This window comes from Parasteatoda tepidariorum, chromosome X1 (genome assembly GCF_043381705.1).
Source record: "Parasteatoda tepidariorum isolate YZ-2023 chromosome X1, CAS_Ptep_4.0, whole genome shotgun sequence".
Lineage (NCBI taxonomy): Eukaryota > Metazoa > Arthropoda > Arachnida > Araneae > Theridiidae > Parasteatoda > Parasteatoda tepidariorum.
The window spans coordinates 46,372,538-46,391,452 of NC_092214.1; the positions used below are offsets into that span (position 1 = coordinate 46,372,538).

The following is an 18,915-nucleotide window of genomic DNA, read 5'->3' on the forward strand; positions in this document are numbered from 1 at the left end:
ATTATGATACCGTAGACCATGATAGCTAAACCATTTTTTCGTTTAAATTCACTTTTTTCAGTTTTATACTTTTTATTAACTGTGTGGAATTAAGAACTATATATTTAAAAACCAGAATTTTCGAAAAATCGTTACTGTATGATCTGAAAACTTACTGAATGAATGGTTTAAATACCGTATATTTTGATTTTTTAATCCAGAAATATGTTTTTTTCTCATTACCGTACAACATGGTAATTTTACCAGAATTTTTTCTTCGTCAATATTTATATGTTTAATTTTGAGTCCCATAAGGAAAAAAAAAAATTGGTGGAGGGAATATGATTCTATTAGAAATATGATTCTATTAGAATTCTATGAGAATAATTATTCTATTTTATAAACAACTTTTATACAATGTTTTAACAGAATAATATGAAAAGAGTTTACAAATTAAATAAAGTCTGCTATCATTGGACCGGCTTCTTCGCTGAGCCATCTACATTATTTTGTAGTTAGATAGCAGGCACTATAGTTAGATAGATAGCACTTTATAAAATATGCAGGTGACCGTATTGCATATTTTATAAAGTTAGAAAATCGCCATCTTGACCGAGAGTTAAATGACGCTTAGACGAATTTTTTGTTCAGAATTTTGCACTTTTCTTATAATTTTTCAATGCAAACAAATTATGGATATCAATGAGACATTAATGGTATTTTAATTGAAATTGATCATATTAAAACAGTGTTTAATATTCTATATCTCAGACTGGAATGCATGTAGAATATAATGAAACTTCTTTATTTGAGTTATTTTTGTTTCTTTTAAAAACTGTACATGTGTTTTGAAATGAAAATAATGAAACTTCTTTATTATTTTCCTTTCTTTTAAAGAAGTGTACACGTTTTGAAATGAAAATAAAAATTAATCATATGAATGTGAAAAGATTGTGCTTTTAATATTATTTCTTTAGAAACATTTTAACATAAAGACAAATAAGCAAATTAATAATCAAACTTTAAAAAATTATATAGGTCTTAATATATAGTAAAACTTATATATGCACGTCTCCTTAAGTTTTCGTTCATATAGTTATTAGTCTGATTAATGTAATTAATTTATTACCAAGGAAATTTAATTTATTAATTAAAAAAAACTTTAAATTACTATCTTTAGTGAAGATAATTTGCGTTTCATGTTTTCAAATGTCCAGCGCTTGAATCTTGTTACATTTTATCGCAAGATTGCTGCTTGTCACAAGATTGTTGATTGTCGAAAATTGCTAGCTTTTAAATGCTGGTTAATCTTCTTTTTGATTTTTCGCAAGCATCAATAAAGTATTGTAAACATTTTTAGTAAAGGAGATAATTTGTGCACAATGGTTTCATTGTCCAGGAATTAAACTGTGTTATATTATTGTCACAATATTGCTGTTCGCTTTGTACAAATTGTGGACTCATGCTCATAAAATTAGCTATGATCTTCACAGATCTGTTTTGCAATTGCCAAAATGATTATGACTGTATGAGAACCAAAATTAAGCGCGACAGCTGATATTAAATGTAGTTGATCAATTTGTACTTACTTTTTAATAATGCTTTTATTAAATGTGCTTATGCTTATTATTAAATTTTTATAAGTAAAAATAAATGTTGGTGGAGTAACTTTTGTACACATGTCGTCACAAAATATTCAATGACAACATCTAAGACTGAGATCCTTCTCAGATTGTTTTCATTATTTTATATCTACATACTGTATGATACATAAATTCCATACTTGCTCGTAATGCTGTTTCTAATGCTTTTAGTCAATTACATAAAAGAACCGCACATTCTTCAATTTTTTGTCAAATTGTATTGAAATCCCTCAAAAGTTTTAAGAATAATCATGAATACTAACTAAAAAACAAACCTGCAAGTTCGTCTGATTCTGATGAAGACTTATTTTCATATAAAAACCAACTCTTGCTAAACTAGACTCACTCAAGTGGATAACAGTACCAAAAGAACCTCAAATTTTTTTGGAAAAATTTCTCCTATTTTTCAAAGGTAAAAAAATTTTTAAATGAGGGGAAACAAATAGAAATCACTATCTATTTCTACACTGAGAAAAAAGTATGGTTAAAGCTATCAGAATATGGTAAGAGTTACTGCGTTTCTGGCTCTATGAGAACACCAAAAATCTCAGATTTTTATCGAAGAGCTTTAGTAATGATTTCGGAAAAAATAATCATAAAACATAGTTTTATAATATGAGATAAATTATGTTAAATGTGGTAAAATTTGGTAATTCTCTCATTATATCTAAAAGAACGACATAAAACTATTTATTCGGTAAAGTTTACTTTTCAGTTTTGTATTTTTTACTAAATGTCTTGTAGTAAGTTCTATAATTTTAAAAACCGGCATTTCGGGTAAACATTTACTGTATAAATGGAAAAATCACCAAATGAAGGCCACTGATTACGAAATGATTTAAATACCATATATTTTGGTCATATTAACCAAAATAATGGTTTTATTTTTACCAGAAATGCCATTACTTACAGTGTGGTAATTTCACCACACTGTTGGTAATGACATTTGACTTATAAAATGTCTATTTCTAGAATTTTAATTTTGTTTAAATTCCATGTGATGATATAAATTAATAATAAAAACCCGCTGCATATTTCTCGTGCTTGATGAGCTAAAAAAATTTTTTTTTATTGCTTGGAAAGGCTTGCAGAACAGCTTAAATTCATAACTACAAATTCATTATTTATAAAAATATAGTTATAAAAGTAAAAAGTTAGTTTTGTGGAGATATGAAAATAACTTAATCGCCTCCGTTTAATGTTGTTGGAAGTCAATAGAAGTATTTTTGTGCGAATCTATTTGTAAACTAATTGTATGACACAAAGAAGTATTGTTGAAATGCAACTAAAAATAAAAATTTTTAAAAATAAAAAGTAACTCAAGTGTGATTTTTAAGTATCTGTTAGCTAATTCGAATTGCTCATGCATGTAATTATTTCCTTTCATATTAATTGTTCTTGATGAAAATAAGTGAATTTTAAATTATATTAAATTTAGATCTTATAAGTTGGAATTATATCCAAAAATAAATATAATTTAAAGGTGATACCTCTTTTTTCCTGAAAAGTTAAAAACAATCAAAAAATCATACTCTTTGGTAACAAATAAAATATTTAATATAAATACAAAAATACAAAATACAATTGCATAAATAATACAGTAAAAGCAAAATAAAGTTCGCTTCGTTAACTATCATATTTGAATGTTTGAGGTGACTGTGAACGGATGTAATTTGAATTTGATGCCATAGGATTCCATAAAGTTTCCCTTTTAAGGTAAGAAGAATCAAAAGTTTCTTCTGGAGTAGATAATGTTCTATCTGGAACGGGAGGACTAGATTTTTCTGAGACCGATTCTTCTTCATCAGAGGAACTACACTGATCAGCGGAATCAAAGAAGTCTTTATTTTTAAGATCGCAACTTTGGTCATCCTGTTTCTGTCGTTTGTGTTTTGTCCTCCGATTTTGAAACCACACTTTAACCTAAAATAAAAGCAAACTTTAATTTGGTGAAAAATATGTAATAATCAATTTTTAAAATATCGCACCCTCGCAACAATAGTATCGTAGCTCCAAAATTACTTTCTTTCATTATTGTTCTTCTTTATTTTTCTATTTTTTGCATTTACCTCTTCAGGACCTAAATCACATACACGTGATCAAAATTCTTGATGGTCTCATCAAAAAGTTTTGATGGTTTATGTTGGTTTCAGACTGATTTATGATGGTTCAACATCATTTGATGGTCACCATCATCCAGCATTTTCCATTATGTGTTCATGGTTTTTGATATGCCAACAAGCTTCCATCATTCCCTGATGGAAAATACTACTTTAATATTATAATAGTTAATCATCAAAAGAAGTTTGATTCTCATGGGCTAACAATTCATGATGATTTGTGATGGTCCCTGATGGTTTCAACAATATCTTTCTATGATGGTTTAATGGAAATTCTTGTTGATTCACCAGGAATATACCATCAAAACAGTTTGAGTTTTTTATGTTGGCTCATCATAAATCAATCTGAATTTCTACATTGGGGTGATGGTGGTTCATGATCTCTACATTTGATTTCTAAGAAACTGTGATGGAAATTCATGGTGGTTCTACATGAACAAATCATTTGGAATATCAGAACAAGTTGTTATTCTTATGTTAAACCATCATAAATCAGTCCGAATTCCTACATTGGGATGATGGTTACTTACGTTGGTTACCATGAAAAAATATAATGGTTCATGATGGAATTATTGATGGTTACATCAAGATTATGTTGGTCCATCAATCGAAAACCATCAAAAATTTTGACTTGGTATCTATGAAACGAGCTTTTCTAACGCTAGTGGCCCAAGATCACGCAGACGTGATCTCAATTCGGTACTCTGGTCTTACATCTCGTATTAGTACTTATACATAGTCTTTAGTGTATAAACTCGTAGTGTACAGGCCTAGGGTATGGTTTTATCTTTTTCTGCCGGTTCTAAAGGTGTTAAAACAACCCTTAAAATAACCTCTATTGATCGCTTAAGTTGCTTTAAATTCAGTAATTTAACTTTCCCTGTCGGACACTTGCAATACGATGACTTCATGATAAACCAATAGCAGTTGGGAACAGTTTTCTGAAAATTCACTCTTTTGAGTCACTGCATTATTGTTGCACGATTGCAATAAGTTTACATACATTAATTTTATTTAAGGTTTTTTAAATATAAAATAATAAAAACGTCGTCATATATAATTCCATTTTAAATAAAATAGTTATTCAAATCTTAAAATTTCGTAAGCAAAACATGTGCATTGCACATTGCTAAAGTGTGGAATCATAGGTAGAAAAACTTGAGCATTCTTAGAAAAATTGGTTTAATTTTGAATTGTTATCCCAATATCGTGCAAGTTTGTTGCAACCTTAATGGGGTGCTTGAGCCATATTTCTGTCCAAGTTAAACCTCACTATCATGCAGTTAAGATGGTTTTAAATGCAAAATAATACAGCTCAACTTTGCACCGCATTAAAGTTGTAGTAGATTTGTATCATAATGGGTTCAGTGTACAAGGCTAACTTGCAACCACTTCTTTTGTGAGAATTTGTAGATTTTAATATAGTAAACTCTTGCAGGCATAACTTAAAATGAGTGCTTTAACGAATTAGTATTATGAAACAATGCCCATCGAGTAAGAGGAAACTCTTTTTTCGTTTATTGATCATTAAAAATCAAATTAAATGTAGACTTTTATAACAGATTGTTACATATCAGGATATCACAAGGCGAAAAAAAAAATAATAACAGGAACGATATATGCATGTGCCGATATACATGTGATATAAACGTGTGCCTCAGATTTATTTTGACCTTGCACACAAAATTATGTTAAACTTCGAGGAGAAAAATTTTTCCTGGAAATTACCGTAGTGTATGGTAATGATATATCTGGTAAAAAAAAATCTGGAATTTTGGTTTGTAAAGATTAGAAATAGTATACAATACAAATGTTTCAGGGTTATATGTTAGTATAATACTGTATTTTTATGAACAATTTCATTTTCAATATTATTTATTACAGTAAGAAACTTATTTTTATTAATATTCATGATTGTAACAAATTGCTTTTCAATAGTAAAGAGTCATGTAAGTGACCAGAAATGTATGTGATAAAACTATTTAATCTTAATCCAAAATTATCAAGTGTTATCATAAATTTTGCATTTTTTAATATATAATATTCAAACTAATAAAGTTTTAATTCATTAATTTTTAATACTTTCTTTTAGTAGTGCGGTTTTTTTGTCATGTGTTTTAGCATAAGTGATTGTAGCTTTTTAAAAATTGCGGACCTACAAAGTGCAAAATTTGAATAAAAATATTTTAATCCACTCTCTGCGGATAAATTTCAGAATTGTTTAAAGAATTCATGAATCAATACAGAGGTTTCTAGTACAAGGAATTGATAACCGAGAAAAATAAGTATTATCAAAATTACCAAAATATAGTAAAATTTACAGTGTTTCTGGCTCTATGCACGGGAAAGCTCGGTAATTCTCACCAAAGCGCTTTGGTAATGATTTCGGTAAAATTAGCAATTAAATATGGATTTAAACTATGTGATAAAATTTGATAACTGTGGTAATTTATCATGATATCTTAGAGCATGGTATAAAAACTATTCATTCGATAAAATTTATTTTTAAGTTTTGTATTTTTTGCTAAACGTACGGTTGTGAGAATTATAATTTTGAAAACCAGAAATTTCTGTAAACCGTTAACATATGAGCCGAAAAATTATCAAATGAATGAGTTGAATATCGTATGGCCTGAAATTCGTCTTTAATAAACAAATTTTAAGAAAAAAAAAACTACCATTTTGTAAGGTAACTTTACCAGAAAATTTTTCTCTTCCTGAACTAAATCTAATTTGAAGAAATGAGATTTTGTTTCAACTCCCAATAATATTAAAGCTTTTTTGTTATCACAAAAAAACATAAATTGGAAATATTGAGTTCTAACTCCTCTAAAAAAATTTTTTTTGAATATAACAGACCTTTTAATTCAGAGATTTTAAATTCAGTGATTACTAAATTTTTTATTAAGCATATTCATTCTCAGTAGTATTTATTACAGTAACAAATTTAATATCATTAGTATTTGTTACTGTAAGAAACTCTTTTTCTATGGTTAAGAGTTATACATAACAGAAGAGTTACATAAAAACAGAAATATACGTGATAAAACGAGATAATTTTTTTTCGATTATCAAGTATGTTCATAAATTAAAGCAGATGTTCCTGAAGTTAAATTTGCAATAAAGATAGTAATCTCTTTCTATTTTGGTCTTTTTTTTTCACATGAAAATATGCACTAAAAGGCATTCACATTGCTCAGTTTACGTGTTGTAGCAATAAAACGCCCAATAAAACTCATAACATGGATAATTGAAATGCAACCAATACCAATCTGCAAGATAACACGCACCAAAAATGGATATATTTATGAATATTTTGAGTCACATATTTTTTAGCCAATAAACTTGTGATGTTTATATTTCTACAAGTCACTAAAAATACTTTCTAGTTGTCAAATAAATTTTTTTATGCAAATTTTCACCTTGATGAAATTTTATTTTATTTTTATTAGTTAGCAAATCAGTCAACAATATTCCATATAAATAGGTTTGCACTTTCAGTTTCTCAGAAGAATAAAAAGATAGGAAAAAAAAACTACGAGAACTTAATTTTTTAAATACCAGTACTTAAACTAAAAGCGGTTCAACTCCATTATATTATCAAATTTAATTACAGCACGTCGTGGCTCGTATCAAATTCAACAGCTCATAAACTTACCTGGATGTTATCTTCCGAATATATATTTTTTAAAAATATAACATTATTACTTCTTATCATCTTATCACCAAAGAGAATTTTAATGGAAATAACTTTAAGAAAATAGAATTTGCATGAACTTATCGAGTTAAAAAGTAAAATGATAGGTAGTAAAAAATTAATTAAATAGAAGTTTTGGATTTAATTTATGGAAAGAAACTTTATCATATGTCTGGAAGATCGTAAGGCTGTGCGGAATTTTAATAGTTTTACTTAATAGATAGTTTAATAGTTTTAATTAATTTTTAGAAACTATAAAGATATTTCTTGTGTGTTTATAAACTATGCAAATTATTTACCAGGTCTAGGGGTATTACCTATCGAAATTTACCGTTTTCTGAAGAAAAAAATTGTGTTACGGTTTGTTTTAAAATAAGCAATTTGTCACCAAGCTTCAAAAACTTCGTAAGTTACAGTAAAAATACTGAAATCCACTCACTGAAAACATAAAATAACACAATCATTTTCTAAACTGGATTCATATGCAAACTCAACTATTCTGTTTAAAATTTTTTAGTCAAAGTTTTGCCTTTAAATCTGTTTTTCTCAATTCAAATTTTTTCACTTGACGTGAAAGATTACTCGACTTCTAATAAACCTATTAAGCTAAAGCTCGGTAAATGGTTTGAGTACAGCATGTTGCCTTAAATAATACTACCACTTGAATATTGCTAAATATTTTATACTTTTTTTTATCGAAATAAAAAGTATTTTTTATTTTTTTACTATAAAAAAACTTTTCCTTTAAACTCAAAAATACTATTTTTTAATTTCTTTGAGCAAGTATAGTTTTAAAGAGAGCGTATTTGAATGTCTATTACAATTGGTTTCATGTCGTTAACATGCTTTTCATGACATTTATCAAGCAATCAAGACGTTATAGTATCCTTTTTTCTTCTAAATTTAGCTCTAAATTAAGCAAAATTATAAAATTCTTTGCATCGTTTCTCAAAAGTGTTTGCATTTAAATAATGTATGTGCTTATGTTAACCCTTAACGGTACAGAAATATTTTACACACCAAGTATAATTGGGATAATAAATTATAATTTCAATTATAGATTTATTAATTATTATAATAAAAAAATTATAAATGTTGCTAAAAATGAGAGTAATAAACTAAATCATTGATTTTTGCCGCTATACGCGACATTAGAAGCAGTAAGTGATAGTGTCATGCCTCTTATATGGAGGCATTGATCCGTTAAGAGGTAAACTCATGAAAAAAAATATTTAGAAACCTAAGTTAAAATTTAGATAAGTTATAGAAATTCAAAAAAAGTTGTACATTGATGCTTTCACGATGAAATCAAAACCACCTAAACCCCTAACGATGAAAAAAATTTTGATAAAAAACCGTACTGTATGGTAATGAAATTTCGGGTAAAAATAAGAGCCCACAAGTTCGGCAATGAAAATCAAAATTTATGGTATTTAAACCATTCATCTGGTAATTTTTACTTTCATATGATTACGGTATACCTGCAGTTCTGGTTTCTAAACTTATAGTTAGTTTTTATTATCCCACATTTAGAAAGAAAAAGTTTTTAATGTTCCCATAGAGACAGAAGCGCGGCAAATTTTATAATATTCTGGTAGTTGTGACAATATTTTTTTTTTTTTAAGTTCTTGAATGACAACTTTCAGATGTTTGTTACGCTATAAAATTGTAGTGTTAAATTCAGTCGGAAATATGTTTTTCTAACTGAAACGGAAGCATAAGGAATTGTTTGAATAGTGCCCTAAATAAATACGTTAAAAAAAAGGGAAACAAAGCGGAACACATTAGTAACTTTTGATCTAATGATTGCTTTGTCACGTATTAAGAAGCAATCTAAATAGCTCGAGGGGCTAATCTTAAATATTGTAATTGATTTGTGAACAGATTTTAAGAAACGAAATTAAGCACTAAAACGTACTTTTTCAGAATAAAAATTTTTTTTTTAAAGATTTGAACTTCTGTCTCTCGAAAGGGGTAACTGCAGTGTGGAAAATATGGTTCATCTAAGAAGAGCGATGAAAGTTCAGACCTCTTAATATTATTTCTTTTTTTTTTACGTATTTCACATTGTATTTGGAACTATTTCAACAAATCAAATCTTTTTTGTCCACATTATAATATTTTTTTATCCAAACATGATTCCATGTGAAAATATTTTTTAAAAATTATCTATTATTTAATTAAAAAATAACTGAAAAAATTTTAAAGGTTTTGAAAAGTTTTGCATTATTTGAAACGTAGTCGCTACACTGAGAAAAAATAACACGAAAGAACTTGGTAATTTTTACCAAAGCGCTTTGGTAATGATTTCGGTAAAATTAACAATGAAATATGGTTTTATAATATATGATAAAATATGGTAAATTTGGTAGTTTAATCATGATACCGAGGAGCATGGCATAAAATTCATTTATTCGGTAAAATTTACTTTTCAGTTTTGTTTATTTTACTAAATGTGTAGTAAATAAGAACTATGATTTTGAAAACCAGAATTTCAGTTAAACTGCTACTATATGAACGGGGAAATTACCTAATGAATCCTTTAAAAACTATATATTTCGGTTTTATTAACCAGAATTATAGATTTTTTTTACTAGAAATATTATTACCATACCAATCAATACCATACACTACTGTAATTTCACCAGATTTTTTTTCTCCGTTAAGTTTAGCACAAATTTGTTCGCAAGGTCAAAATAAATCTGTGGCAAACGCTTATATCACATGTATATATCATTCATTTTATTTTTATATAGTTCAGTAATCTTATCAGAAATTTTTTTTCTCCTTGTGTTAATTGAGAAATCATAAATGTGAACTAAATTGGTCGAATAGTTCTTTAGAAATTAAAAAACGAATGCAAATTTTTCGAAATTTTCCTCACTTAGAAGCTTTTTGGTTGTTTCCACTCAAATTTTGTATTTTTTCATTTAAAATTATATACTTTAAAATGGGATAAAAAAAATGTTACCTAGTAAGCAAACCTATTTTGACTACTACTAAAATAAATAATAAATTATATTGAAAATAAAAATTATTCATGGAATACTTTTTCAGCGAGTTTTACAATTAAGTGGAAAATAAGTTGTTTAATGATTGTATATCTCAAGCGTTATAGCGAGACATACAAAAAGAGATTTTAATATTAAGGATTTCGAACTTCCGATCGATTGACTAGTTTAATTGGATCTAAACTTTCCAGACTACAACATCTCCCTTTCTAATATTTTGTTGCTCAAAAAAAATATTTATATTTAAACGTTTTTATACATTATATATACCGTTTTTCTACCTTCTGTTTTCGTTTTCCAAAATACCACCTTCACAAATTGAATTGCAGATATGATTTGAGATCCTAGAACCAGCATTTTAGTAAATGAAAATTCAACCAACAGATCATAAATTATTAAGGCACTCTGCTTTTTTTTCCCGACTGTTGCACATAATATTTTGAAAATCTAAAGCTTTACTCCGGCTCTATAAGTCATTTTTACTATGAATAGTTAAGTGTTGAATTTCGATGCTTTGTTAGGAAAATTATTTTTTTTTTACTGCAAAAATGCTGATACACCGTAAAAATTTCCGAATTAATTTACTGTACAGCCCNATATATATATATATATATATATATATATATATATATATATAAAACAAATCTCTTACACATTAAACACAGTCAAAAGTAAATAAAATTGCTTTATTTTTCAATTTCGCAATTTAAAATAAGATTAAATTCTATTCCGTCTTTGATAACAGATAATTAGAGAATATTAAATTTAAATTTTTCGTTAAATAATTAAACAAATTATACCTGTGTTTCAGAGAGGTTAAGATTTTGAGCAAGTTCTCGCCTCTCGCTTCCAACAACGTAATGATTCTTTTCGAACGCGTGCTCCAATTGAAGAAGTTGATTTGGTGAAAAAGCAGTTCGAATACGTTTTGGCTTGCGGAAGGGATGAAAAAAGAACGCTGATGCACCTGGAAAAAAAGCAAAACATTTCTAATAAAATTTCTTTCTAAAATTGTTTCAGAATAGTATTTAACATCATGAAAACCCCAATGAAAGTCACACAAACAAAATTTAAAAATATCTCTTCAAAATTTGAATTTTTTTATTGAAAATAAAAGTATTTTTTCAATGAATAGATTTAAAGATTATTTAAAAAAGAAAGTAAAATAATCATTTAAAGTTAGACCTTTTTTTTCTTCAAAGAAATGAATTAATAATAATATCTCAAACGGTTTATGATTGAGTGATTTATTTTGTTCCAAATTGTCATGTTTCACTAGTTTTGTTCCTTTGTTTCTAGTTTTTGTTCACATTTCATGAAGCATAAGAGAAATATTGAAAATTAAGTTAATGAAATGAGTAGATGAGGAAGAGATATTAAGATTTCGAGAATTATAATTTTTAGCATTTTTTTTAAAAACAAAACGAACATACGAAGCTAAATACGAAACATACAAAGTTAATTTTAACTTTTTATTAAAGAGTTTTAATATATTTAATATAATGAAGAAAATGTCAACGCCGTTTCAAATATAGATTTATAAAGCATTTAAAAAATTAGTTTTTTTTTTTAAATTTTACTGTTTCATAAACTAAGTATATTTAAAAATGTTCCTCTGTTATAAGTCTGAACATTCCGTATTTTACAAGGCATTAACGAGAGCAATCTAAATTGAGATTACAAACTAGTATTGTTAACATGTTGAATGTCATGGGGGTCACCGGTGACCGGCACTGAGTTTGTTTGTAACGGCAAGGTGGCCACCGGTGACCGGCGAAGCCAAGATTATTAGAAACACATAATTCGAGTAAATTTTAAATTTTTTTTAATCTTATTATCGCTACTAAAATAGTTTGAAGAAATTAATGCAATAAAGGACGCACAAATTATTTATAGGCACAGAGATGCCAACTTGCTCCGGACAGTGAATAAATATTTTCAAGTGGTAGTTTATTAATTGTGATTCTTGGTTTAATAAATTCAATTTAGCAGATTTTTATCCTCCACTATTTCTAAGCAATTCGTAGGCTTATATAATTCGCCACTTTTTTCAGATATGTCACGCTAAACCTTTTAAAAAACTAGCAAAATCTGTCTAATATTTGCAAATTTAGTTCGTAGTTATTTGCCGTTTAGCCAGACGGGCAAGCCATGTAAAATTAGCGTGGCATTTAACTGTAGGCTGTAGTGTAAAATTTGAATTTATACTGTAAGAATTTAAATTTGAATTTTATCAATTTAAATCTGCGTTATTCGTAATTGAAATTTTCTGTTGCTGCAATGCTTCTAGTTTAAGTACAAATAAGTAGATCTAGTTAAGTATATATACATATAAACGGAAAATTTTTAGCAGAAAAAAAACGTTAATAAAATAGGAATTTTTTTTTTTTTTTTTTTGAAAAATAGAGCTGCTTTTTTTAAAAATTTATTATTTAATTTCATATAGAAAGGAGGAATTAAAGAAAGTGGGGAGGATGAGATACAGGATGAATTAGACACTTATTGTACGTCCTTTCAGTTGGTTATTCTGCATGTAAATATATTTCAATTTTAATTCATATACAAACACACCTAAAAATATCTCTATATGTTCTTGTCCAGAGTTTGTAAAAAGTATTTTTATTTCAAAACGCAATATTGAAAGAAAATTTTTTACGCTTCAAATTTTGGTCATGTAATACATTATCTGCGAAATTATTTTATACAATTTTTAATGTTTTGTTAACTTCTTCGTTTTCTTAAGAAAGAGAAAATGTAATTTAATTTTTATTCTAAGCATTTTTAGTTGCAAAAAGCACCACACGGAATAAAACATCAATTTTTTGAAAGGACAGGAAAAACCTTAATTAGACATATTTTTCTTTTTTTAAACTGCATCTAAACTATTTAGAGCGTTTTAGGGGACTCGTTTTAAAATAATAATATCACTATTTAATTAAAAAAAATATAATGAAATATTCCCACTACAACCAACAGTTAGCCAAGAGAGATATTGAGGATTGAGCCATTCCAATTTGGACACAAACAGCACAGGATGAATTTAGTAATGAATTTAGTAATGTAATTAGTAATGAGTAATGAATTTAGTCAGCTTTACGCAACGACCGCCTTCGTTTCCCAGGCAAGCTGGTACTCAGCTATCTAAGACTGAGTGGGCTTTAAGCCACTGCTAAGATTGAGAATTGGACCTACACAATAACAACTCAGCATCTTAACCACTTGGCCAACATGGCACTATTGAATTAGGTTACTGAAAATTGAAAAGAAACGAATTACAAATTAAGAGCTTTTTGTTCTATTTCTCATTCTAACCACCAAAGGAAAGGAATGAAATGGCGCATGCTTACAAGGAGTATAGTTTATTAATAATGAATATGTAAGTATTTGTACCATTTAAAATAATGTTACTGCTAAATGTAACATTACGTAACATAAAAAAATATTTTAAGAATGCGCTGTAAAATTCAACGAGCTGCATTTATATTTATTTTAACTATTTGAAACTAAAATAGGAAAACAGATACGCAACAGCAAAACGCAGATGATGTTAAAAATGCTGTTTAAGACGAAATTTCTGTTTATTTAATCAAAGAATTATTTACTTACAAAAAATTTTATTAACTCACTTTGAGTATGTAGGAAGGGAGAAGCAGCAAAAAAAAAAAAAAAAAAAAAAAAAAAAAAAAAAAAAAAAAAAAAAAAAAAAAAAAAANAAAAAAAAAAAAAAAAAAAGAAAAAAAAATAGCAAATAAAAATGAAAAGTAGAAAGGTTATTAGTAATACTTACTATTAGTAATATCTATTAGTAATATTTCAAAAATACTGCATTTTACTTTAGAAAAAGATATCTATGAATGTGAACACATGGATACATAAGAAAAGAAAAAAAAAACACTTTAGTATTAAAATCAAAAATTTTTGTATTAGAATTAAAATGGAAATTGTAAGAATCAGTTGTCAATTATAATTTATAAATTTAGCAAACACATTCTAAAAATCTAAATAAAACAGTTACAACTAAATTACCTCGTAAAACAGCTTACGTTTATTTCATGTCAAAACACTTCAACTGAGAGGTAAAATTTCTGTAATGCACACTTTCTTAAAAATGTCAGATTTTTTAAACAAATTTGTTTTTAAAATTTTCACTGTAACATCTAAAAAAATTCTAGTAAACCAATAAAATATCTCAAACATAAGACTCCAGAATTACTGTTAAAAAGAGTGACAAGAACTTTCTAACTTTGAAATTGATTTATCTCTATAACTTTGAATAGTAAATGGAAATTAAGGTAAATTCAATTTATCCCTAAACTGGATTTGAATGGAACACACACATATTTAGATTTATAAAATCTAATATAATACCACCGTCCCATTTTTTTTCACTTTTATATTGTAACCTAGTCATAGTTATAGCTTAAATATAGTTATGTTTTTTTTTTCCTTTCCACTATAGAGTAGTGGGAATAGAATAAAAATAGAACAAAAATAGCACGATTCTCCTCTTCCATATTGCTTACTCTTGTTAAGATTAAATCATTTTAAAAAATTTAGTTTAATTATTATAATTTATAGCTCTACTTTTACCATTCATATACGCACTTTCAGTGCTTTTTAATTTCAAAAATGTGTTTTTCTCTTTAAAAATGGCATTAATAAAATATTAGCAAACATCCATTATTTGAGGAAACTCCATCCATTCATCATGTTCCTAGATGAATAAAGAAATACAGTTTATCCTTTTACCTCTGACCCAGACACAAATACTGGTCACATGTGGTTGTATGCAGCTCACAATGAGCTCTGACTAATATTACGACATAAACATAGCTATTGCTGGGCGGGTCATGGGTTATAGTCCTATTGCCATCAAACTGAAGGAAGATGGTTTTCTAGGATTTCCTCTCCACACATGGCGAATTAGTTAGTTTTCTTTAAAAAATATTTTTAAGCAAGAGACTGTCCTAATATTTTATTTTAGAGCTTCTTAGTCTTAGTTAGGTTCCAAAAAAGTACGATATGAACCATCACTACCTCAACTTCAGATATTATGTTCTTCAATGATAGCAATCTAAAATAAGAACAAATCGTGGCTTTTGAATTTTATAAAATTACGCCATAAGACTTAAAGACTTACCACTACTTGAGAAATAATATTGCATGGACCTTCCTTTAGTACTCTAGACTATATACATTTAATTATTTTTGAAGCATTGCGAATGTAATAAAAGTTATTATGTTTGTGGTTTGTATACAATAATTTTTAGCATATTTGTCAATTCCTTCCTCGACAAACAGTGCATAAAAATAAATGTTAATAACATTTAAAAATTTAAATTTCTAATACTGGTGTATCACTATGATTGGTGTTTCTGTAATTATTTGAATAAGGATTTCATTATAATATTAATAGGAAACAGGGTTAAATATTTATAATTGTACATAAGTAATATTTCTTTTAATTACTTCTTTTTGATATTCTTTAATTGATTTTTATAACTTTGGCTATATTGTTATAAGAAAAGGTAAAAATGATATTGTATAATATAATATTTACAGAACCACGAATCAGTTATGCATTTTAATAGAACACGATAATCTATAGTTATTAAGAGAAATAATAAATTTTGAATATTATTAATTTGTTTGTGTATCAAATTTTTATGCATAAGTTTAAATTGAAAAGAAAAGAAAAATTGGAATATGTTAAAATTGTTTATTCGCGATATTTTTACTGCGTTTAAAATAAGAAAGAGAATAATTATTGAATATCATAAACCTATTTTGTACCGACGGTTATTTGAAAAAACTTATTAAAAATGCTGAAAATAACAGTGAAAAGTAAATAAATAAAATTTTTGGGTTTTAATAAGTTATAGACCATAGGGTGGTTAAATACGTTTTATTAAAAAATTATTTGCAATAATTATTGTATCGAATTTAAAGTATTATTCCATTGATTTAGTTTTAAATTTACAGTCTATTTTACCTTACAATTTTGCAAAAAGGTGTGTTAACTTTAATAGCATTTTTGAAAATAAATAATTAAACAGAAATTTTAACAAAAACCATTATATATTAGGAAATAATTAAATAGAAATCTGGAACCAATTAAAAAATTTATTTTTATCAAAAGTAAAATCCGTTGAAGAAACAGAAAATTACTTATGTCATATGACTTTATCAATTGCCATTTTCAAACAATAGTATGACTTTATCCAAATAGTCTGTTAACTTTAATAAATGTAAACCATGTCTTATAAATTTAAGCCTTGATTTTATATCCAAATTATTGAATCATTTGAATGAAGAAAATGAAAATTCAATTTACCTTGCCATTTATGAGGTAAGACTCTTAGATCCCTATTCAAGAGCCATGGGAACATCATCTGCGAATCTCTTGTCACTGCTAACGGTAACGTTGGTCGAACAGGCTCACAACCATTCAGTAAAGAGTATTTTGGTCTACCAAAACCAAAAAAATCAACTTCAGGTTCAGGAGAATGGTAAATTGGATATGCTTGAGAGTATAGTTCTGGGACTCTTGGCATCAAAACATGAGATTTTTCTAAATTTGCATGATGGATATTAGAATCGTAGGAGTCTTTTTTAATTATTAAATTTTCAGGTGTCCTCTGATGGGTAATAGGAGACGGTGATTTATCACTTTTACCAACTAGTTCTTCAATAGAGAAACCTATTTTAGGTCGTGTTGGTTTTGGAATAGCAATTGAAGAAACTTTATGGAAATCTGCCAAAGCCATGGTCAAAATTTAGTATCGGCACTTTTAATAACTTTTTTTCAAATTTCCCACATTTCTTTCAAACAACAATACTTGAATACTATTTCAGTTTTAATAATTGTTTAAAAATTAAAAAATCTGACTGTATTTCTTCTAGTGTTATAAATAGGCCAAGAGAAACGTAAAATAATATACATAGCCGATTGACCTTATAATGGAAAAGAAAAAAAAGTCGGCTGTAAAGTCATAAAAGAAAAAGTAAATCTCAAACTGAATAAAGTATCACTTCTTAGACTGAAGAACAAGACTGACTTTATGAGAAGTTGTAACTCCCCATGTTTTGCTCTACCCGAAGGGGAAGAAAACATGAAATCTTGATTGTGATTGGTTGCGTTTCCGAAGTATTAGTAACGCCTTCTTCACAATTTATTTCAAAGTTTTTCCCGTGGCGTATTCAGAAAGAAGGGACGAAAAAAATTAGCGCCATCTGTTGCCTCAAATCTAATGATCTAGTTTTCAAAAAGAACGGAATTAACAAATCCATACTTTTTGCATGTGATTCCGAGTTAACTAAACAAGAGAAAGGATTTTAAAAAAGATATGAATACTTTATTTTTAAGTGGTTGGGATTTTATTTTTATATTATTTTTCCCAATCATTTCTGTTTTGTTTATATAACATTAGCTTAAAAATAAATACTTTTGAAGAATAGAATGCTATATTATGCATGGCACAACAATAAAGAAAATAATTAATAATAAAAAACAAATTAAAGGAAAAGACCATTTATGAGTTTAAATAAGTGCAAGTTAGTTTTGGTTTATTTACAATCAAATTAATTAAAACTATTTTATTCCTTTAAAGAGCGACTCTCTTCATTTTTTAAATATTTTTTTTAATCTAAAACCCTTAAAAGCTCTTTACTAAAGAAATTTGATATTTCAGTGAAGTAAGGAAAGCCAGTGATATTACATTATTGTAAAAATTCAGGAAGCGTATTCACTGGGGAAATTTAAAATTATAATTGGAAAATATAAAATTATAGTATAAAATCATATTATAAAAGCATGATTAGAAATCATAATATCATAGAAATTCAAAAATAAAATCATAATATGATATGAAAAATTAGGGGTAACTGTAAAAACTTATCTGGACGTGAAAAATTATACTCATTAAAAAATTACATATAAATTATAAAAGCCATGTAGTGATAAAAATCTATCAACAGTTAATATAATTCGTATGAGGAGTGTAAAATATTGGTCATATGAACAAATTTCAGTTCCCTTTGTAACAAATAAATTAAGTCTAACGGAATATTTTCTATTTATCTCAAATATATTCTGAGTATGTAGTAAAAATGAGGAAAACATGAGGAAAGGTATTTTCAATAAAGAAGTTCTATAATTCCATAAGAAAGACATTTGATGATGAAATTCCAATCACAAGAAGTATATAAGAGCATAGTAAATTATTGATCTACGGGTAAAGTTTTAATTCACTTTGTAATAAATATATCAAACCTAAATGCATTTTTTCTCAACCATAATCTGAGTTTACAGTAAAAAATCATGAAACATGCTAAAAAGTGTACATAATGATGTAATTCTACGAGTTCATAAAGAAGAAATAAAAAAAAAAGGGTAATAAAACTCTAATGACAAAAAATATGTAAGAGCAGGGCATTAATAGCATAGGGCATGGCAATATTAGTCC

The 18,915-nt window shown here is 27.1% G+C and overlaps 1 protein-coding gene across 1 annotated transcript; it reads right to left on the bottom strand.

Annotated features, from left to right (window-relative positions):
* Window positions 1–3,156: 3,156 nt before the first annotated feature.
* On the bottom strand, window positions 3,157–17,515 carry LOC107448560 (homeobox protein EMX2). The gene is made up of 3 exons (XM_016063807.3): window positions 16,785–17,515; window positions 11,251–11,417; window positions 3,157–3,545 (listed from the first exon to the last, which is right to left on the bottom strand). The coding sequence occupies exons 1-3, from the start codon at window positions 17,215–17,217 to the stop codon at window positions 3,249–3,251; spliced, it is 897 nt and encodes a 298-aa protein (XP_015919293.1). The 5' UTR covers window positions 17,218–17,515; the 3' UTR covers window positions 3,157–3,248.
* Between the last annotated feature and the right edge of the window lie 1,400 nt (window positions 17,516–18,915).